This window comes from Argopecten irradians, chromosome 5 (genome assembly GCF_041381155.1).
Source record: "Argopecten irradians isolate NY chromosome 5, Ai_NY, whole genome shotgun sequence".
Classification (NCBI taxonomy): domain Eukaryota; kingdom Metazoa; phylum Mollusca; class Bivalvia; order Pectinida; family Pectinidae; genus Argopecten; species Argopecten irradians.
Genome location: NC_091138.1, coordinates 49,283,686 through 49,308,598, shown reverse-complemented (window position 1 = coordinate 49,308,598; position 24,913 = coordinate 49,283,686). Strand labels below are relative to the sequence as shown.

Genomic DNA, 24,913 nt, shown 5'->3' with positions numbered 1-24,913 from the left:
TATCTATATATCTATATCTAAGGCCATGTTTGTTAGGTTTTATAGGCCTTCATAGCTAAGTGTTAATATATATATCTATATCTAACAAGGCCATGTTTGTTAGGTTTTATAGGCCTTCATAGCTAAGTGTTAATATATATATCTATATCTAACAAGGCCATGTTTGTTAGGTTTTATAGGCCTTCATAGCTAAGTGTTATAATATATATCTATATCTAACAAGGCCATGTTTGTTAGGTTTTATAGGCCTTCATAGCTAAGTGTTAATATATATATCTATATCTAACAAGGCCATGTTTGTTAGGTTTTATAGGCCTTCATAGCTAAGTGTTAATATATATATCTATATCTAACAAGGCCATGTTTGTTAGGTTTTATAGGCCTTCATAGCTAAGTGTTATAATATATATATCTATATCTAACAAGGCCATGTTTGTTAGGTTTTATAGGCCTTCATAGCTAAGTGTTAATATATATATCTATATCTAACAAGGCCATGTTTGTTAGGTTTTATAGGCCTTCATAGCTAAGTGTTAATATATATCTATATCTAACAAGGCCATGTTTGTTAGGTTTTATAGGCCTTCATAGCTAAGTGTTAATATATATATCTATATCTAACAAGGCCATGTTTGTTAGGTTTTATAGGCCTTCATAGCTAAGTGTTAATATATATATCTATATCTAACAAGGCCATGTTTGTTAGGTTTTATAGGCCTTCATAGCTAAGTGTTAATATATATATCTATATCTAACAAGGCCATGTTTGTTAGGTTTTATAGGCCTTCATAGCTAAGTGTTAATATATATATCTATATCTAACAAGGCCATGTTTGTTAGGTTTTATAGGCCTTCATAGCTAAGTGTTAATATATATCATCTATATCTAACAAGGCCATGTTTGTTAGGTTTTATAGGCCTTCATAGCTAAGTGTTAATATATTATCTATATCTAACAAGGCCATGTTTGTTAGGTTTTATAGGCCTTCATTAGCTAAGTGTTAATATATATATCTATATCTAACAAGGCCATGTTTGTTAGGTTTTATAGGCCTTCATAGCTAAGTGTTAATAATATATATCTATATCTAACAAGGCCATGTTTGTTAGGTTTTATAGGCCTTCATAGCTAAGTGTTAATATATATATCTATATCTAACAAGGCCATGTTTGTTAGGTTTTATAGGCCTTCATAGCTAAGTGTTAATATATATATCTATATCTAACAAGGCCATGTTTGTTAGGTTTTATAGGCCTTCATAGCTAAGTGTTAATAATATATATCTATATCTAACAAGGCCATGTTTGTTAGGTTTTATAGGCCTTCATAGCTAAGTGTTAATATATATATCTATATCTAACAAGGCCATGTTTGTTAGGTTTTATAGGCCTTCATAGCTAAGTGTTAATATATATATCTATATCTAACAAGGCCATGTTTGTTAGGTTTTATAGGCCTTCATAGCTAAGTGTTAATTTATATGATCTATATCTAACAAGGCCATGTTTGTTAGGTTTTATTAGGCCTTTCATTAACTAGCTAAGTGTTATAATATATATATCTATATCTAACAAGGCCATGTTTGTTAGGTTTTATAGGCCTTCATAGCTAAGTGTTAATATATATATCTATATCTAACAAGGCCATGTTTGTTAGGTTTTATAGGCCTTCATAGCTAAGTGTTAATATATATATCTATATCTAACAAGGCCATGTTTGTTAGGTTTTATAGGCCTTCATACTCTAAGTGTTAATATATATATCTATATCTAACAAGGCCATGTTTGTTAGGTTTTATAGGCCTTCATAGCTAAGTGTTAATATATATAAATCTATATCTAACAAGGCCATGTTTGTTAGGTTTTTATAGGCCTTCATAGCTAAGTGTTAATATATATATCTATATCTAACAAGGCCATGTTTGTTAGGTTTTATAGGCCTTCATAGCTAAGTGTTAATATATATATCTATCAATCTGTTAACTAAGGCCAATGTTTGTGTTTTGTTAGGTTTTAAGTAGGCCTTCATAGCTAAGTGTTAATATATATCTATATCTAACAAGGCCATGTTTGTTAGGTTTTATAGGCCTTCATAGCTAAGTGTTAATATATATATCTATATCTAACAAGGCCATGTTTGTTAGGTTTTATAGGCCTTCATAACTAAGTGTTAATATATATATCTATATCTAACAAGGCCATGTTTGTTAGGTTTTATAGGCCTTCATAACTAAGTGTTATAATATATATCTATATCTAACAAGGCCATGTTTGTTAGGTTTTATAGGCCTTCATAGCTAAGTGTTATAATATATATCTATATCTAACAAGGCCATGTTTGTTAGGTTTTATAGGCCTTAATAGCTAAGTGTTAATAATATATATCTATATCTAACAAGGCCATGTTTGTTAGGTTTTATAGGCCTTCATAGCTAAGTGTTAATATATATCTATATCTAACAAGGCCATGTTTGTTAGGTTTTATAGGCCTTCATAGCTAAGTGTTAATATATATCTATATCAACTACAAGGCCATGTTTGTTAGGTTTTATAGGCCTTCATAGCTAAGTGTTAATAATATATATCTATATCTAACAAGGCCATGTTTGTTAGGTTTTATAGGCCTTCATAGCTAAGTGTTATAATATATTATCTATATCTAACAAGGCCATGTTTTTGTTAGTTTTATAGGCCTTAATAGCTAAGTGTTAATATCATATCTAAAACAAAGGCAATGTTTGTTATAATACTGCTACGTGTAATATATATAATATCAAAACAAGGCCATGTTGTTAGGTTTATATAGGCCTTCCATAGCTAAGTGTTAATATATATATAATATTTCTATATCTAACAAGGCCATGTTTGTTAGGTTTTATAGGCCTTCATAACTAAGTGTTTTAATATATATAATCTATCTAACAAGGCCCATGTTTGTTAGGTTTTATAGGCCATTCATAGCTAAGTGTTAAATAGTATATATCTATATCTAACAAGGCCATGTTTTGTTAGGTTTTATAGGCCTTCATAGCTAAGTGTTAATAATATATATCATATATCTAACAAGGCCATGTTTGTTAGGTTTTTAATAGGCGTTCATAGCTTTGATAATATATGTATTCTATATCTACATAAGGCCATGTTTTGTTAGTTGTTATAGGCCGTTCCTAACTAAGTGTTGATAAGTATATATACAATATCTAACAATGCGCATGTTTGTGTTAGGTTTTAATAGGCCATTCACAAATCTAAGTGTTCTAATATATATATACTATATCTAACCAGGCCATGTTTGTTAGGTATTCTAATAGGCGCTTCAATGCTAAGCGCGTGTATCTAACAATATATCATGCTATATCTAACAAGGCCATGTTTGTTAGGATTTTATAGCCTTCAAATAGCTCATAGAGTATAATATAATATATCTAAGTACCAATGCCATTTTTTGTTATGTTTTTAAGACCTATAAATAAGTGTTAATATATATCTATATCTAACAAGGCACAATGTATGTTAGGGTTTTAAACGCCTTCATACGCTAAGTTGTTATAAATATATATCTATACAACAAGGCCATGTTTGTTAGGTTTTAATAGGCCTTAATAGCTAAGTGTTAATATTATAAGTATCTATATCTAACACGGCCATGTTTGTTAGGTTTTATAGGCCTTCATAGCTAAGTGTTAATATATGTATCAATATCTAACAATGCCATGTTTGTTAGGTTTTATAGGCCTATCATAGCTAAGTGTTAATATATATCTATATCTAAACAAGGGCCATGTTTGATTAGTTTGCTATTAGTCCTACATAGCAAAGTTGATAATATTTTTATCTATATCTAACAAGGCTCATGTATGCTTAGGTTTTATTAGGCCTTCATAACTAAGTGTTAATATTATATCTATATCTAACAAGGCCATGTTTGTTAGTGTTTTATAGCCTTCATAGGTCTAGTGTTATAATATATATATCTATATCTAACAAGGCCATTGTTTGTTAGGTCTCTTAGATAAGGCCTAACATATGCTTTGAAGTGTTAATATTATATAAGTATATATCTATATCTAACAAGGCCATGTTTAGTTAGGTTTTATAGGACTTCATAACTAGAGTGTTTATAATATATATCTATATCTAACAAGGCCATGTTTGTGTTAGGTTTTATAGGCCTTCATAGCTAAGTGTTAATATATAATCTATATCTAACAAGGCACAAGTTTGTTAGGTTTTAAATAGGCCTTCATAAGCTAAGTTGTTAATATATAAATCTAATATCCTAACAAGGCCATGTTTGTTAGGTTTTATATGCCTACATAGCTAAGTGATCAATAATAAATCAATGTCTAACAAGGCCTTGATTTTGTTAGGTTTATATACGTACTATCAAAACTAAGTGGTTTATAAAATAAAGTCTATATCTAACAGGCTTAATGTATTGGATATGGTTTTTATAGGCCTTCCATAAGTAAAGGTTTTTAAAAAAAAATTATATCTAACACTGCCAAATATTACAAGCCATTATAGGCCTTGAATAGCTAAGTGTATAATATAAAAACTATATCTAACAGGCCAAGTTTGCAAGATTAAATAGGCCATCATACCGAAATGATAATATATATAACAAATCTAACAAGGCCCATGTTTTTGTAAGGTTTATATAGGCCTACATAGCAAAGTGTTAATATATGTATCTATATCAAACACGGCCTGTTGTAAAGTGTGTTAAATAGTCATCATAGCTAAGTGTAATAATATAATATACTATATCATAACAAGGCCATGTTCGTAAGGATTAATAGTGCATCATACCGAAGTGATAATAATATATACTCCATAACTAACAAGGCCATGGTTGTTAGGTTTTATAGACCTTCATAGATTAAGTGTTAATATATATAACTAATCAAAACAAGGCCATTTTGTTAGGTTTCTATAGCTTGTTCATAGCTAGGTAGTTTAATATAGGCCATATATTTGTTCCCCTCTATATACTGTTGTAGTGTTCCCCTGCCCACCTGTTGTAGTGTTCCCCTCTATATACCCACCTATTTTCCCCTCTATAGTGTTTCCCCTCTATATACCCACCTATTGTAGTGTTCCCCTCTATATACCCACCTATTGTAGTGTGTTCCCCTCTATATACCCACCTATTGTAGTATTGCCCTATATATACACACCTATTGTAGTGTTCCCCTATATATACACACCTATTGTAGTGTTCCCCTATATATACCACACCTATTGTAGTGTTCCCCTATATATACACACCTATTGTAGTGTTCCCCTCTATATACCCACCTATTGTAGTGTTCCCCTATATATACACACCCTATTGTAGTGTTCCCCTCTATATACCCACCTATTGTAGTGTTCCCTCTATATACCCACCTATTGTAGTATTGCCCTATATATACACACCTATTGTAGTATTGCCCTATATATACACACCTATTGTAGTGTTCCCTTATATATACACACCTATTGTAGTGTTCCCCTTATATACACATACCCACTATTGTAGTAGTATTGCCCTATATATACACACCTATTGTAGTGTTCCCCTATATACACACCTATTGTAGTGTTCCCCTCTATATACCCACCTATTGTAGTATTGCCCTATATATATACACACCTATTGTAGTGTTCCCCTATATATACACCTATTGTAGTGTCCCCTCTATATACCCACCTGTTGTAGTGTTCCCCTATATACACACCTATTGTAGTGTTCCCCTTTATACACACACCTATTGTAGTGTTCCCCTATATACACACCTATTGTAGTGTTCCCCTCTATATACCCACCTATTGTAGTATTGCCCTATATATATACACACCTACTGTAGTGTTCCCCTATATATATACCCACTTATTGTAGTGTTCCCCTATATACACACCTATTGTAGTGTTCCCCTATATATACACACCTATTGTAGTGTTCCCCTATATATACACACCTATTGTAGTGTTCCCCTCTATATACCCACCTATTGTAGTATTGCCCTATATATATACACACCTACTGTAGTGTTCCCCTCTATATACCCACCTATTGTAGTGTTCCCCTCTATATACCCACCTATTGTAGTGTTCCCCTCTATATACCCACCTATTGTAGTGTTCCCCTCTATATACCCACCTATTGTAGTGTTCCCCTCTATATACCCACCTATTGTAGTGTTCCCCTCTATATACCCACCTATTGTAGTGTTCCCCTATATATACACACCTATTGTAGTGTTCCCCTCTATATACCCACCTATTGTAGTGTTCCCCTATATATATACACACCTATTGTAGTGTTCCCCTATATATACACACCTATTGTAGTGTTGCCCCTATATATACACACCTATTGTAGTGTTCCCCCTATATATACCCACCTATTGTAGTGTTCCCCTATATATACACACCTATTGTAGTGTTCCCCTCTATATACCCACCTATTGTAGTGTTCCCCTCTATATACCCACCTATTGTAGTGTTCCCCTCTATATACCCACCTATTGTAGTGTTCCCCTCTATATACCCACCTATTGTAGTGTTCCCCTCTATATACACACCTATTGTAGTGTTCCCCTCTATATACCCACCTATTGTAGTGTTCCCCTCTATATACCCACCTATTGTAGTGTTCCCCTCTATATACCCACCTATTGTAGTGTTCCCCTCTATATACACACCTATTGTAGTGTTCCCCTATATACACACCTATTGAAGTGTTCCCCTATATATACACACCTATTGTAGTGTTCCCCTCTATATACCCACCTATTGTAGTGTTCCCCTCTATATACACACCTATTGTAGTGTTCCCCTATATACACACCTATTGTAGTGTTCCCCTATATATACCCACCTATTGTAGTGTTCCCCTATATATATATACCCACCTATTGTAGTGTTCCCCTCTATATACACACCTATTGTAGTGTTCCCCTATATACACTATGTAGTGTTCCCCTATATACACACCTATTGTAGTGTTCCCCTCTATATACCCACCTATTGTAGTATTGCCCTATATATACACACCTATTGTAGTGTTCCCCTATATACACACTTATTGTAGTGTTCCCTTCTATATACCCACCTGTTGTAGTGTTCCCCTCTATATACCCACCTATTGTAGTATTGCCCTATATATACACACCTATTGTAGTGTTCCCCTATATATACACACCTGTTGTAGTGTTCCCCTATCACAGTTTCCACAGCAACTGTACATGCCATAGCCCCTTCCTTTCCAAGTAATGCTGTTCCTGCCCCTGAAATCACAATTGGATAACTTTCATTACCCAGTAAATTCTATTTTACAGTTTCTATTGCGATTACCAAACTATTTATTTACTTGTCATTTTTAAATTGTTTGCTGATTTTTGAACTGCTAGAATAGTTCTAAAACATAATAGAAGGTGAAGGAAAGCCAGAATACTTAAACAATAAACATTCTGAGTATTGCTGAAGCATTGTCTCATTGATTCTCGCATAAAAATATTACACTGCCACAGACGTTTGGCTCTATAGATATTTTTCTCTGTATATATATATATATGTATAAAACTGTGTCAAGGTCTATAACTCGGCTGGCCAGATAACAATACCCAATTTCAGAAAAAAAGATTATTAAATTAACAGTCATCTGACTATTAGCACAACACAATGTAGTCGTTTAAAGATTTTAGCATATTTGACCTCTGTGACCTTGAATGAAGATCAAGGTCATTCATTTGAACAAACTTGATAGTCCTTCATCCCAGCATGTACAGGCCCAATATTAGGTCTCTAGGCCTCCTAGTTGTTCTCAAGAAGTCGTTTAAAGACTTTAACCTTTTTGACCCTTGTGACCTTGAATGAAGATCAAGATCATTCATTTGAACAAACTTGGTAGCCCTTCATCCAAGCCTGCTGCAGGCCCAATATGAGTATCCTGGGCTTTTTGGTTCTTGAGAAGAAGTTGTTTAAAGATTTAATCCTATTTGACCCATGTGACCTTCAATAAAGATCAAGGTCATTCATTTGAACAAAATTGATAGCCCTTCATCCCAGCATGTCAAAGGCCCAATATCAGGTCTCTAGACTTCCTACTTATTCTAAAGAAGTCGTTTAAAATATTTTAGCCAATTTGACCCCTGTGACCTTGAATGAAGGTAAAGGTCATTCATTTTATCAAACTTGGTAGCCCTTCATCCAAGCATGCTGCAAGCCAATATGAGTATCCTGGGCCTTTTGGTTCTTGAGAAGAAGTCGTTTAAAGATTTAAGCCTATTTGACCTCTGTGACCTCGAATGAAAGTAAAGGTCATTCCTTTGAAAAAACTTGGTAGCCCTTCATCCCAGCATGCTACATGCGCAATATGAGTATCCTGGGCCTTTCGGTTCTTGAGAAGAAGTCGTTTAAAGATTTCAGCCTATTTGATCCCTGTGACCTTGAATGAAGGTCAAGGTCATTCATTGAAAAAATGAATCATCCCAGAATGTCACAGGCCCAATATCAGGTCTCTAGGCCTCTTAGTTATTCACAAGAAGTTGTTTAAAGGATTTTTAGCCTATTTGACCCTGTGACCTTGAATGAAGGTCAAGGTCATTTATTTTAACAAACTTGGTAGCACTTCATCCCAGCATGCTGCAGGCCAAATATGTATATCCTGGGCCTTTCTGTTCTTGAGAAGTTGTTTAAAGATGTTAGCCTGTTTGACCCCTGTGACCTTGAATGAAGATCAAGGTCATTCATTTGAACAAACTTGGTAGCCCTTCATCCCAGCAAACTACATGCCCAATATCAGTACCCTGGGCCTACTGGTTCTTGAGAAGAAGTTGTTTAAAGATTTTAGCCTTTTTGACCCCTGTGACCTTGAATGAAGATCAAGGCCATTCATTAGAACAAACTTGGTAGCCCTTCATCCCAGCATGCTGCAGGCCAAATATCAGTACCCTGGGCCTACTGGTTCTTGAGAAGAAGTTGTTTAAAGATTTTAGCCTTTTTGACCTGTGACCTTGAATGAAGATCATTCAAGGTCATTCATTTGAACAAACCTGATAGCCCTTCATCCAGATATGTTACAGGCCCAATATCAGGTCTCTAGGCCTCCTAGTTATTCACAAGAAGTTGTTTTAAGGATTTATAGCCTATTTGACCCGTGACCTTGAATGAAGGTAAAGGTCATTTATTTTAACAAACTTGGTAGCCCTTAATCCCAGCCTGCTACGGGCCAAATATCAGTACCCTGGGCCTTCTGGGTCTTGAGAAGAAGTCATTTAAAGATCTTAGCCTTTTTGACCCCTGTGACCTTGAATGAAGGTAAAGGTCATTCATTTGAACAAACTTGGTAGCCCTTTGTCCCAGCATGCAACAGACCAAATATCAGTGCCCTGGGCCTTTCGGTTATTGAGAAGAAGTCGTTTAAATGAAAAGTTTACGCACGGCGCATGGCGGACGGCGCACGGCGCACGACGCACGACGGCGCACGACGACGGACGATGCATGATGACAATAGCTCATCCTGACCCTTCATCTCAACACTTCAGCTTCAAATGATTAAACACACTTATAAATATATACCAGTATGTTAGTTTATATCTTTATACAATCCATTTTCTCAATACAGTCCTTTGAAATTTCTGATCGAAAACTTTGTGTCTCTAGCCGCCATGTTAGTATGTGTGTAGTACAATTGTTTTCTTGGCATTGATTGGTCACTTAATTTTCAAGAACCAATCATCAGTGAGAAAACAAATATCATAAGGCAAACCCAGTAAAAAGTCATGAACCCTCACCATTATACCAGATCAAACATAATACAGACCCAGTACAAAGTCATGATCCCCCATCATTATACCAGATCAAACATAATACAGACCCAGTACAAAGTCATGATCCCCACCATTATACCAGATCAAACATAATATAGACCCAGTACAAAGTCATGATCCCTCACCATTATACCAGATCAAACATAATACAGACCCAGTACAAAGTCATGATCCCCCACCATTATACCAGATCAAACATAATACAGACCCAGTACAAAGTCATGATGCCTCACCATGATACCAGATCAAACATAATACAGACCCAGTACAAAGTCATGATCCCTCACCATGATACCAGATCAAACATAATACAGACCCAGTACAAAGTCATGATCCCCCACCATTATACCAGATCAAACATAATACAGACCCAGTACAAAGTCATGATCCCCACCATTATACCAGATCAAACATAATACAGACCCAGTACAAAGTCATGATCCCCCACCATTATACCAGATCAAACATAATACAGACCCAGAACAAAGTCATGATCCCTCATCATTATACCAGATCAAACATAATACGGACCCAGTACAAAGTCATGATCCCCACCATTACACCAGATCAAACATAATACAGACCCAGTACAAAGTCATGATCCCTCATCATTATACCAGATCAAACATAATACAGACCCAGTACAAAGTCATGATCCCTCATCATTATACCAGATCAAACATAATACAGACCCAGTACAAAGTCATGATCCCCCACCATTATACCAGATCAAACATAATACAGACCCAGTACAAAGTCATGATCCCCCACCATTATACCAGATCAAACATAATACAGACCCAGTACAAAGTCATCATCCCCCACCATTATACCAGATCAAACATAATACATACCCAGTACAAAGTCATGATCCCCCACCATTATACCAGATCAAACATAATACAGACCCAGTACAAAGTCATCATCCCCCACCATTATACCAGATCAAACATAATACATACCCAGTACAAAGTCATGATCCCCCACCATTATACCAGATCAAACATAATACAGACCCAGTACAAAGTCATGATCCCCACCATTATACCAGATCAAACATAATACAGACCCAGTACAAAGTCATGATCCCCCACCATTATACCAGATCAAACATAATACAGACCCAGAACAAAGTCATGATCCCTCATCATTATACCAGATCAAACATAATACGGACCCAGTACAAAGTCATGATCCCCACCATTACACCAGATCAAACATAATACAGACCCAGTACAAAGTCATGATCCCTCATCATTATACCAGATCAAACATAATACAGACCCAGTACAAAGTCATGATCCCTCATCATTATACCAGATCAAACATAATACAGACCCAGTACAAAGTCATGATCCCCCACCATTATACCAGATCAAACATAATACAGACCCAGTACAAAGTCATGATCCCCCACCATTATACCAGATCAAACATAATACAGACCCAGTACAAAGTCATGATCCCCCACCATTATACCAGATCAAACATAATACATACCCAGTACAAAGTCATGATCCCCCACCATTATACCAGATCAAACATAATACAGACCCAGTACAAAGTCATCATCCCCCACCATTATACCAGATCAAACATAATACAGACCCAGTACAAAGTCATGATCCCTCATCATTATACCAGATCAAACATAATACAGACCCAGTACAAAGTCATGATCCCCCACCATTATACCAGATCAAACATAATACAGACCCAGTACAAAGTCATGATCCCCCACCATTATACCAGATCAAACATAATACAGACCCAGTAAAAAGTCATGATCCCCCACCATTATACCAGATCAAACATAATACAGACCCAGTACAAAGTCATGATCCCCCACCATTATACCAGATCAAACATAATACAGACCCAGTACAAAGTCATGATCCCCCACCATTATACCAGATCAAACATAATACAGACCCAGTACAAAGTCATGATCCCCCACCATTATACCAGATCAAACATAATACAGACCCAGTACAAAGTCATGATCCCCCACCATTATATCAGATCAAACATAATACAGACCCAGTACAAAGTCATGATCCCCCACCATTATACCAGATCAAACATAATACAGACCCAGAACAATGTCATGATCCCTCATCATTATACCAGATCAAACATAATACGGACCCAGTACAAAGTAATGATCCCCACCATTACACCAGATCAAACATAATACAGACCCAGTACAAAGTCATGATCCCTCACCATTATACCAGATCAAACATAATACAGACCCAGTACAAAGTCATGATCCCCACCATTATACCAGATCAAACATAATACAGACCTAGTACAAAGTCATGATCCCCCCCCCCCCCATTATACCAGATCAAACATAATACAGACCCAGAACAAAGTCATGATCCCTCATCATTATACCAGATCAAACATAATACGGACCCAGTACAAAGTCATGATCCCCACCATTACACCAGATCAAACATAATACAGACCCAGTACAAAGTCATGATCCCTCAACATTATACCAGATCAAACATAATACAGACCCAGTACAAAGTCATGATCCCTCACCATTATACCAGATCAAACATAATACAGACCCAGTACAAAGTCATGATCCCCCACCATTATACCAGATCAAACATAATACAAACCCAGTACAAAGTCATGATCCCCCACCATTATACCAGATCAAACATAATACAGACCCAGTACAAAGTCATGATCCCCCACCATTATACCAGATCAAACATAATACAGACCCAGTACAAAGTCATGATCCCTCACCATGATACCAGATCAAACATAATACAGACCCAGTACAAAGTCATGATCCCCCACCATTATACCAGATCAAACATAATACAGACCCAGTACAAAGTCATGATCCCCCACCATTATACCAGATCAAACATAATACAGACCCAGTACAAAGTCATGATCCCTCACCATTATACCAGATCAAACATAATACAGACCCAGTACAAAGTCATGATCTCCCACCATTATACCAGATCAAACATAATACAGATCCAGTACAAAGTCATGATCCCTCACCATTATACCAGATCAAACATAATACAGACCCAGTACAAAGTCATGATCCCCCACCATTATACCAGATCAAACATAATACAGACCCAGTACAAAGCCAGCTACATCCCAGATAGGTAACATCACTGTTGGTCTGGCTCGGTGCTGTACAATTAATTTCTCAAAAGTCTCCAGGTGTTCCTTTTCTTCATCCCACATTTTCTAAATAGATCAAAGTTTTGGAAGCTGAGATATTTCTAGACAGAGATATTTTCTGGCGATGTGTAATATTAGAATTCCCTATGTTCTGACTAACTATGTAAAGATAATGTTTTCTTTTTTGGCTATTATTGAATGACTTTATCACTATATCTCAAAATATATTTTTATTAAATATTTTTTCCCAAGATATTTTATAATATTTGAGCCATAGATATAGGTCAATGTTAATTTTTTCTTATTTTGGTACTATATTGATAAGACGTGACATTTTTTTATCATTTTTCTATAAACATACTACTTTATAATGATGAGGTTCTATTGTACTAAAATGAAGACACAATTCTTGCTGAGATCTACCTTGATGACTGGTCCTGTGGCAGTGTTACCCAGAACAGCATGCTGGCCAGCATAAATCCGATCTGCTCCAAGCTCTCCAGCGTGGTCAATTCTGATTATTTTGTCCACCAATGCCCGGGTTCGTGCAGATTTGGCCTGGGTACTGATTCCACGGGCACCAACACGACACAGCAGTGGTAATGACATGACTGTACACTATTAAGATATCACATCAAATTCTGCAAAGAAGAAAACAAATCAATAATGAAGACTACAACATGAGTGTAAAGAAACTTGTATTGTAACTGAGACCTGATAAATATTTAAGCATTAATTCTACAGAAAAATCATTGCAAATAGCTAAGAAGTGTGCATAAAGAAAGTCTGTCAATTCAAATCTACATATGATGTCCAATTGTATCTTTTTATCATGCCATTCTAAATATGGATAGTTCTTTTTACCAAATATACTGGCCCTATGGACAAGATATGATACGGAATAAATACTTGTTAAAAGGATCATACTTCAAAACTCTTAATGGATAGATATTTGTCAGCAACAGTTTCAACATGACAACAGAAGATTACCAAACAAGAGGCCCTCTGGGCCTGTATCACTCACCTGAGTGCGTGAGAGAGAGTGAGAGCGAGTGAGAGAGAGAGAGAGTGAGAGAGAGTGAGAGCGAGTGAGAGAGAGAGAGAGAGTGAGAGAGAGAGAGTGAGAGTGAGTGAGAGAGAGTGAGAGAGAGTGAGAGTGAGTGAGAGTGAGTGAAAGAGAGTGAGAGTGAGTGAGAGTGAGTGAGAGTGAGTGAGAGTGAGTGAAAGAGAGTGAGAGTGAGTGAGAGTGAGTGAGAGTGAGTGAGAGAGAGTGAGAGCGAGTGAGAGTGAGTGAAAGAGAGTGAGAGAGAGAGTAATAGACATATTGATCCTGATTAAATGTATATATTTTGAGTACTTAGTATTGATAATTTCTGTTAATTTTTCTTATATCTCTTTTCTAATTATCTTTCTTTTTCTACTTATATCAATCTCTATATATATGCATCTCTTTGTATAATTTAAAATATTCCATGTATAACTAGCTATGATTAGGCCATACAAAAAATATTTGTGTTTCCGGTCACCTGACCGACCTTATAAAATCAGTGCCTACTCAAAAAATCTTTTTGCAATTTTGCCTTGGAGCAAACAAATAACAACCTTATCATTGGCAGTTTTGCACAAAATCAGATTTTCTTTTTCACACATTCTGATGATTCTGTAAACTTAAAACATCAATAATACCCTGGGACACAAAAAGTTTTTCACTGTAAGAAACTGGGATGAAGAGGAAAAAATGAAAAAAAAATCCTACCTACCGACCCTTCATTTTTAAAGGTTGTTACCAGAAACAAGATTTTTTTTTTATTTGACCTTATTTTTTCATTTGTTTAATCATTTTTTCCTGTTTCTTCCTCTTTCTATCCTCGTTTGTTTTGATTTCTTGTCTATTATGTATTAAGTCCTCTTCCCTTACTTTTAGTGTGCTAATTAGCACACAGCACACTTAAAGTAAGGGAAAAATACTGCTCTTTACAGGTTTTTTTCATTTCATTCGAAAATTTAAAATCATATTTATTATCTAACAAGAGATCCCAGAGGGATCTTGGTGCCCACCAAAGAATGATCTATGTCTGACAAACTAAAGAGGGATCTTTTCTCTGCTTTTCAAACTTTTCCTATATATTACTTCATATGAAATTTGAGAAAGATCCTTTGAGTACTTTCCGATAACCAAACTTCAATTATCAAAATCCAAGATGGATGCCGGTCTGCCATCTTGTTCACTGATTGGTACCAAAATGTAATATGCATAACCAGGGACCTAGGGGACCATGCACATGAAATTTGAGACAGCTCCCATCAGTACTTTTTGAGAAATAGTAGTAATTATATAAACTTCAATTGTCAAATTCCAAGATGTCGGCCAACTTGTTGATCAATTGGTCCCAAAATGCAATATGCACAACTAGACCCCTAGGGGAACCTACATGTAAAATTTGAGAGAGATCCCTTCAGTACTTTCTGAGAAATAGCAGTAACAAACTTTAACTATCAAAATCTAAGATGGCTGCCTGTCGGCCATTTTGTTGCCCAATTGGTCCCAAAATGCAATATGCACAACTAGGGCCCTAGGGGAACCTACCTATAAAATTTGAGAAAGATCCCTTCAGTACTTTCTGAGAAATAGCGGTAACAAGAATTGTTAAAGGGCGGAAGGACGAACGGATGGACGGACCACGGACGAAAATTAATTTGAATAGCCCACCATCTGATGATGGTGGGCTAAAAATTAAACAATATTAATGACAATTTATAACTAACTAACTAGAATCATGAAAAAGACTAGTATAGACCAGTGAAATATTATTAGAACACTTTTTCTACCCTTTAAACAAAATATAATTCCTACATGTATATATATCTATACACATTTATTACATATATATTGGTTACCTATGGACACAACATTAACAACATGCAGTGATAATATTATTGAAATAAAATATTCTCAACAAAAGTGATTTTTTGTTTGTTTGCAAGTACCATCACTTTTAATCCAAATTCACCTCAAGTTCCCAATTTGTACAGTGTACTGAGAAAGGCTGAAAACCAGATGATTTTCATATAAGATACAGAAGTTGCCCCACATCTGTGTTTAAATATGGGGGTTCATATAAGGATAAGTATCATTCATTTAAGCATTATTCTCTATGACTTCATAAACCAAAAAGATAGTGAGTATAATGCTTATAATTTAATTTGATAACTTAAAGGGTTTGTGACACAAAAACCTTTTTATAAATTTTCTGATAGTTTGACCCCATCAATGTTGGCTGACACACGTTTCACAGCACTCCGCAAAGCTGTTTATCTACTTTAAGGGCTGTAAGGGTAAATTGCTGCGGCTGAGAAAACTTTAATGAGCTAGCCAGTCACGTACGTGGTACCAACGCTTCATCCGTTTCACCATGCTCTGCTGTCTGCTGTAGATACTATATATCTAAAGAGAAAAACTACAGAGTCTTCTAGTATTTTTTTTAAATATCTGCAGTGGAAAACAATGACAGTGATATCCCTGCTTTGGGATTTGTTCCGGACATTATCCCATACCAGTTTGACCCTTTGATGAACACTGATAATTATCTCTCTACGGAGAAAGGGAATAACATCGCCAGATGTTTCAGATGCTGATCAAGAACAAGAGGCCCAGAGGGCCCTGTATCGCTCACCTGGTTTGTAATGCCAAGTAATGTTCTGAATACAGGTTCATTGTTTCTTTTCTGAAGGAATTTTAATATTAACCTCTAAATCCCCTATTAGGCCCCACCCCTCCTGCCCCCAGGGGTTCAGAGCCAAAATTTATACAAGTTCTGTTCCCCTTCCTCCAAGGATATTTGTGGCCAAATTTGGTCACAATCCAAGCAAAACTCTAGGACAAGTAGCAATTTATAGGATTTACCTCTATTTCCCCTATTGGGCCCCACCCGTCCTGCCCCTGGGGGGCCAGAGCCAAAAACTTATACAAGTTCTGTTCCCCTTCTCTGAAGGATGTTTGTGGCCAAATTTGGTTACAATCCATACAGAACTCTATGACAAGTGGCGATTTAAAGAATTTACCTCTATTTCCCCTATTGGGCCCCGCCCCTCCTGCCCCCCGGGACCAGAGCCAAAATTTATACATACTCAATTCTTATTCTCCCAAGGATATCTCTGGCCAAATTTGGTTACATTCCATGCGGAACTCTGTGACTAGTAGCGATTTAAAGGATTTACCTCTATTTCCCCTATTAGGCTCCGCCCCTCCAGCCCCGGGGGGCCAGAGCCAAAATTTATACAAGTTCTGTTCCCCTTCCCCAAGGATGTTTGTGGCCAAATTTGGTTCCAATCCCTGCAGAACTCTATGACTAGTAGCGATTTAAAGGATTTACCTCTATTTCCCCTATTGGGCCTCGCCCCTCCTGCCCCCGGAGGGTCAGTGCCAAAATTTATACAAGTTCTGTTCCCCTTCCCCCAAGGATGTTTGTGGCCCATATTTGGGTACATTCCATTCACAACTCTATGACTAGTAGCGATTTTAAAGGATTTACCTCTATTTCCCCTATTGGGCCCCGCCCCTCCTGCCCCGGGGGGCCAGAGCCAAAATTTATACAAGTTCTGTTCCCCTTCCCCCAAGGATGTTTGTGGCTGATTTTGGTTACATTCCATGCCAAACTCTAGGACAAGTAGCGATTTAAAGGATTTACCTCTATTTCCCCTATTGGGCCCCGCCCCTCCTGCCCCCGGGGGGCCAGAGCCAAAATTTATACAAGTTCTGTTCCCCTTCCCCCAAGGATGTTTGTGGCCAAATTTGGGTACATTCCATTCACAACTCTACGACAAGTAGCGATTTAAAGGATTTACCTCTATTTCCCTATTGGGCCCCGCCCCTCTGCCCCCGGGGGGTCAGAGCCAAAATTTATACAAGTTCTGTTCCCCTTCCCCCAAGGATGTTTGTGGCTGATTTTGGTTACATTCCATGCCAAACTCTAGGACAAGTAGCGATTTAAAGGATTTACCTCTATTTCCCCTATTGGGCCCCGCCCCTCCTGCCCCTGGGGGATCAGAGCCAAAATTTATACAAGTTCTGTTCCCCTTCCCCCAAGGATGTTTGTGGCCAAATTTGGTTACATTTCATTCAGAACTCTACGACAAGTAGCGATTTAAAGGATTTACCTCTATTTCCCCTATTGGGCCCCGCCCCTCCTGCCCCCGGGGGGCAGAGCCCAAAATTTATACAAGTTCTGTTCCCCTTCCCCCAAGGATGTTTGTGGCCAAATTTGGTTACAATCCATGCAGGACTCTATGACTAGTAGCGATTTAAAGGATTTACCTTTATTTCCCCTATTGGGCCCCGCCCCTCCTGCCCCTGGGGGATCAGAGCCAAAATTTATACAAGTTCTGTTCCCCTTCCCCCAAGGATGTTTGTGGCTGATTTTGGTTACAATCCATGCCAAACTCTAGGACTAGTAGCAATTTAAAGGATTTACCTCTCTATCCCCTATTGGGCCCCGCCCCTCCTGCCCCTGGGGGGTCAGAGCCAAAATTTATACAAGTTCTGTTCCCCCTCCCCCAAGGATGTTTGTGGCCAAATTTGGTTCCAATCCATGCAGAACTCTATGACTAGTAGCGATTTAAAGGATTTACCTCTATTTCCCCTATTGGGCCCCCCTCTCCTGCCCCTGGGGGATCAGAGCCAAAATTTATACAAGTTCTGTTCCCCTTCCCCCAAGGATGTTTGTGGCTGATTTTGGTTACAATCCATGCCAAACTCTAGGACAAGTAGCGATTTAAAGGATTTACCTCTATTTCCCCTATTGGGCCCCGCCCCTCCTGCCCCTGGGGGGTGAGCTAAAAACCAAGAAGGTAATCAAGAGGATCGGTTGAAAAACCAATACCTATTATTATTTCAACTTATTGGCATTAAATATAGATGTGGATGCCGTCATGGGTATTCATCGGATAATTTCTTTTTAATAAGTGAATATAATCTGTAATATATCTCACATAATTAATTTTTTTACATTAAAATCATCCATTGAGAACAATTAATTTCTCCTTTTATTACATTATAAATGCATTAACCTAAATGCATTTGTATGATTTATATCAGTGACTTGCGACTTATATAATTATTACACTAATTTTACATACCTACATATTACAAATATACATGTATCTCAATAAAATCTCTTTTTTTTTAAATTAACATCAATGACAACAATGTGTAATACACTTTATTACTATGTCATTAAACAATTGAAGAATTCAGTAAATGAGGATTGTATTCTTAACAACAGATGAATGGATAATGACATTGGTTACTACTGTGAGACAAAGCTAATTACATGGTTCAATTACCAAAAGTCAATTTTTCCATTTTATGTTGTGGATACATATTTAGTTATACCGGTATTTTTTTATTTTCAACAGGTGTTCATGAGGTTTCTGTGATCCAATGGTTACGGACTCGGAATCTACGTTCTGCTGTCGTGAGATAAATGATATCGATTCTATAGTTTTCAATAAAAAACATCTTTGTAAATTGTTTATAATGTTATTAATTTTACCTATTGATATATTCATTATTAAAGAAATGTTACTTTTGTTGCAATATTTATATACATTACATCTCGATATAATGTATTTATACGACTATACAGCCAGATACTATTACTAATACAGTGGAACCTCCCAAAACCGAACCTTCTCAAAACCGATCACCTCTAGAAACCGAACATGGATGTCATGTACGGAATGAATTCCTCTTTATTAATAGTAAATAAAACTTCCCAAAACCGATCCCTCCCAATTCCGAATACCGGACCGATTTTGAGATCGGAATAGTCAAATATAACTAAAATACACTTCTGAAAACCGGCCTTATCTGAGCGCCACCGATAGATGGCATTGAGGTCTGATCAACCGACCGTGAAATACACACGTACCTGTACCATAGTTGTTGCATGCCATGTCCTGGGGCGTGTATACAGATGTGAAGGCTATAGGTACACGGTAATTATACCCGAGATGGTGGTGTAATTATTTAATCATGCCTATTGTTTAGATATCTAACGAAGGTCTACCATGTGCACACGGTTTGTTTACTGTAGGAAAACAAGCAGAGCTAGTAACAAAGAGAAAGTTTCGTATTCAAATCACACGGGTTTTTTTTATTTACATATGTAGTTGTCGGATAACGTAAATTATCTGTATGAAGAAGCCGAAGCCTTGTATTGTTTTAGAAAATGACTATGTCATATAATGACCGGCATCGACTGATCATCGTGTAATTAGACCCAAGGATTTATAAGTGAGAAGGATTCGTGTCTGTCTCTTTACATTACTAAACACCACGCGAGACGCTTACGAACCGGGAATAAAAACCGTTTTTCTCAATAAATACTTGTCTTATCGAGTCAAACGAAACACCAATGTAAAGTAAATTAAATTTCACAACGGTTATAACTTGCTTTAAAGACGGAAGATTTAGAAAAAATGTCTTAAACTATCGTTAAAAAAATACGACCGCTCACGAAATGGCAGCACGCTTCAGAAAGTAAGACGGTAACCCTCGCACCCCCATGCTACATCAAAGACTGCGGCGGCGGATATCAAAGGAAATCAGTCGTCGCCCAACGTCATGGTCAGTGCACAAACACAAAAGCGCCTGCGCTGTCTTTGCCTAAAACTCAGTGTGACTTATCCTTCTCATATACGTCCTTGTTAGACCATATAATTTGATTCTTGACGTAACCGGAAGCGATCGGTCATATGTAGGTTGCAGACGAGAACATCCCCAAGAACATTCACGCAACTAACTAACTAAACTACGTTTATAAGCGGTAACAAAGTCAAGTTTGCTGTAATCCATTCCTTTTAAACGTATGATTCTCTCTTTTGTGATAACATTCACATTAACAATCAATATCGGTCGGTTTTAACGAACACTAGGCATACATGCGGTGCACTAATGTAAAAAACGACTTCCGATCGATTAAATCCGGATCGTGATGATCGGTATTCGGTTCACTTCTCCAAACCGAACCCTCTCTAAACCGGCCGAAATTATATGCACCGACCATGATCGGTTTCGGGAGGTTCCACTGTATTATGCAATTATCTATTTAATAATGTGTACTGTAGCATTCGTATGAGTAATTAAGTAGCAGGCAATGGTGATGATGAATTGTCCTTCAGTTGCTACAAGCAAACACACATTTGAAACACGCACATTCCATGTATAATATTTACTAACAAACAGGGCTGAGTAATTTTAACATAAATGTACAATAAATACCATTATCAGGTCAGAGATAATAGGTCACCTTTTCAAACATGATTAAATTGACCCTGAAGTAATTTAATGCCTCCATATAAAACCCCATTCACACAAATGATGATTTTCTGTCAGCTCAAACTTGACACTTATGTAATGCAAACATGTATTTTGAATACCCTTCTTTTTTAGAAAGCGAAAGAACTTGTTTTAAAAAACTTATTTTATTTTAACTTATTTAATTTCTGTGATTGTTATAGCAGCCATAAGCAGCACATTGCACCACACTGAATTTATAATGACAGCCTGTAATTATTTCATGTGAAACACAGGATAAGATATAACTGTAAGTTTAGGTGTATAGCTCTATTCGTGTCTGTCTCATCAGCAGCAGTGAGCCAGTCGGTGAACCAGTGACGTGTGCTGGCTGACAGCCTCGTTATCGTTATCGCAATAAATTTTTGCATATCGGTCAGCTGCCCAGATGGCCCTATGTATAGCCTGGTATCTCAGTGTGTGTATTTGCCATCCCCATGGAGTGGGCTATTTCGGTGAATTTAAAGGGGGCCCAATCTATAAACAACTTATCACTTTTTGTGTCACAATCCCTTTAATGAGGTACTAATTATGCATTGATTTCTGTGCTTTCACTTACTTTTACAATAAAACAAATTCAGTTGTGGCGCATCAATATCTTTTCCAAAAGTTCAGTTTGACCAGAAACATATATGTTTCTGGTTTGACCAGGGACTGTGTCGCTTTTTATTTTTTTCTGTGAAAACATTCTGTATAAATGACTTCATAATACTCGACGAACAATTCTTTCTGTCTATGAAAAAAAATAACCTCAAAGATCTAACCAATAGAAATGAGTGTAACATATGAAATTAAATTATATGCATATACTGCATTTTTTTTTAATACATGTACAGTGTACATTTGTAAGTACATGTATCAAGTATATGTACATTACATAAGGTCATGTGCAAATCAGTTTAATCCCTGGTATTTTTTTAATAAGAACAAAGCTCTTTCGAAGCTCTGTTCCAGTAACATGTACGTAAGCAAAAGTACATACTGATCATGAGATCAATGACCTACATGCATGAATGGCTAAAATTTTTCGTACTTCCCGTTTAACCTGTTCCAGTTGTGCGTTGCTCCGGTACTGCTCTCCACAGTAAACATAGTTAACTAATGCAAATGCATTAACAGGAGTAATAAACATTTTTTGAATTCTTTTTAAATATTAATAATAATACTTTTGAAAATTAAAAGCTATGGAATACAATCAAAATATCCATCAAGCGAAAGATGAGCACAAGGGATCATGACATCACATCACTTCAACAAATGGCGCGAAATCATAGAATTCGCATACGCAGTACCCCAGGGCTGTGACATTGCATGGGCATAGAAAAACAATGTCCAAATCCGAATCTTTGATTTCTGTTTAAATTAAAAGTTTTATTATGCTTGACAATCATTATGTCACATATTACTATAGGTCTACCTTAAAGTACGTCCTTTTATTTTGAAATTGTGTCTTCTTAAAAGGGCGCAGCCCTTCGTGCCCAACGAATTGCGAAGCACTTCTAAGGTAACACATACATGAAAATATAAGAAAAAACTCAGCTTCAGTTTGCGGCTGCCAATTTTTTTTACCCACTGAAAAAAATCCCATCAGGCTGAATGTTATGCTTTGAAGTCAGCTCATTATATAATCAAGCGGGCCCAGTTCAAACGCTTTTATGATCCGACGAACGTAATCTTCATCCAACAAAAGCTTAGAGCTATTGTTTTTTATTTGCAAGCGTTCGAGTGATAGACACCCTTCCAATATAATCAGCTGACCAAAAACGAAATATCTGTTACTGAAATAAAAAAAATCTTCCATTCTTATGTGGATTTCCTTCTCAAATGGGTGTTTTGGGACAAGGATATTATTGATTATTGATGAAATGGATGTGATGAGGATATCTATGAAAACATGATGATTGTCACGTATACCACATGGATCTTGAGATCCTACAGTGTAGTACATATAAATACATAACAGTTAAAAATGTTTGAGGTCACAACTCTCTTACGTAAGGATTTTGCATTGTTACGAAATGGTTTGCTGTATGTCTAAGTTTATTTCACATACACATTATGACTCACGCATTACATGTCAGTAAATTGATGCCCCATCACTTTTCTAAAAAGCGTGAAAGATAGGAAGGCTTAGCGCTGCTTCGTGCAAATGCAAGAGATGATTTCGTCTGCTCTTGGACCGGAAGCTGTACACGGGACTAGGGAGTGAATAAAAATGTAAACTTCCGCCTGTTCATAATTAAAAGAAAACAACAAGTGACAAATTTTATAATGATACCAGAATGATAAAATAATTAGTTGTAAATTATGAGAAAACAGCAAAATTATTTAGACCCGACAAAGATATGAATAATCATTTTCAACCAATGACAGCTCTCCAATCCAATCAGTGACCCAGTCAAAACAGGTGATTGTGTATTCCATACATCAGATTTAGGAGTGAACGAAGTGCTCTAACCGTTCTCAGCTGTTCGCTGGACGTATCATCGCCACTGAAAGCATTAAGCTGTCAATGGGAATAAGAAACAGATATGATGGTAAGTGGATGTTTATTGTTATTATTGAATCGTGTTGTGTCCTGTATGCATTCCTTCATAAGTTCATATTAACGATGAGAAACTATCCTAGCGCTCAATATGATAATAAGATGGGAATTATTCAGTTTATGAATGGCGATTGTCTAATCGCACAGGCTTTATTCAGAATCACTTACTGTCTGAGTGTCATCATTTAATGTTGGCTGAAATGGCTGAAATGGCTGAACATTCCGTGAAATATCAAAAAGATTACCAACTAACATACTACATGTATACAATATTTATAATATCGTCATTTATTTACATGTAATGGGATTTAGTTTTCAGTGAACCTGTACATGTGTTGCAATCCACACCTGCGATTACATTATCACTACATCCACTTGTATTTGTGGCATCGAACTGTTATTTTAATTTCTGTCCGGAATATACATGTATAATTGCATACTTTGTCACTTCATTTTTATAACAAACGACGTAGCAAAGTAATAGTTTATTGCCACGATGCCCAGCTGATAATTAAGGCATTAACCTGTTATGACCTACGTTAATTGTTGAACTTTAAATATACCACTGCACCACAGTCTCATTAATCTAGTTAGGTGGACATTTTTAGTGAAATGCCAATTTTGTAACCACTACAGTCATCATGAGTCATGTAGGAGAGAAATGTAGGGGCCAGACCGGGGTTCAAACCCAGGACCTCCAAACACTATAGCCGGACAATGTCTCTATCAGTAGTACGATGATTGACCCAGTCCACTACTATACACTTTATTAGCTCATCTGGTCCGAAGTGCCGGCGATATGTTATGTAAAATATTTCTTTGAGTTTTCAAATAGCTGCATATTAATAAGGCATAAAAAAGTGTCTGTTTAGGGTTACCTGACCGACCCTAATTTTTTACCCCTGACCCTAATTTTTTTCCCACTTTTCTATGAAAAAAAAATCAGAAGTCTGGATTTCGATCTCAGACTCCGGATCCGGCCATTATTTTTACGAGTGAAAGACACAAAAAAAAATTCCTCCC

At 36.7% G+C, this 24,913-nt stretch overlaps 2 protein-coding genes across 7 annotated transcripts in view; one reads left to right on the top strand and one right to left on the bottom strand.

Annotated features, from left to right (window-relative positions):
• Nucleotides 1–23,545, bottom strand: part of LOC138324127 (5-demethoxyubiquinone hydroxylase, mitochondrial-like) — a 33,011-nt gene extending 9,466 nt beyond the window's left edge. Inside the window, exons 1-4 of one of the 3 annotated variants that reach the window (XM_069269205.1) lie at nucleotides 23,413–23,545; nucleotides 13,413–13,630; nucleotides 12,941–13,055; nucleotides 7,190–7,274 (exon numbers count right to left, since the gene is read on the bottom strand). In XM_069269205.1, the coding sequence (XP_069125306.1) occupies nucleotides 7,190–7,274; nucleotides 12,941–13,055; nucleotides 13,413–13,598 (386 nt within the window). In that variant the 5' untranslated portion in view covers nucleotides 13,599–13,630; nucleotides 23,413–23,545. Of the gene's footprint in view, nucleotides 1–7,189; nucleotides 7,275–12,940; nucleotides 13,056–13,412; nucleotides 13,631–23,398 lie in introns of all 3 variants that reach the window. The other 2 variants (XM_069269207.1, XM_069269206.1) reach the window with 2 other exon arrangements.
• Nucleotides 23,536–24,913, top strand: part of LOC138324125 (uncharacterized) — a 60,126-nt gene continuing 58,748 nt past the window's right edge. For all 4 annotated transcript variants that reach the window (XM_069269203.1, XM_069269200.1, XM_069269201.1 and 1 more), the window contains exon 1: nucleotides 23,536–23,882. The gene's annotated coding sequence lies outside the window, so the exon portion shown is untranslated. The remainder of the gene's footprint in view (nucleotides 23,883–24,913) is intronic.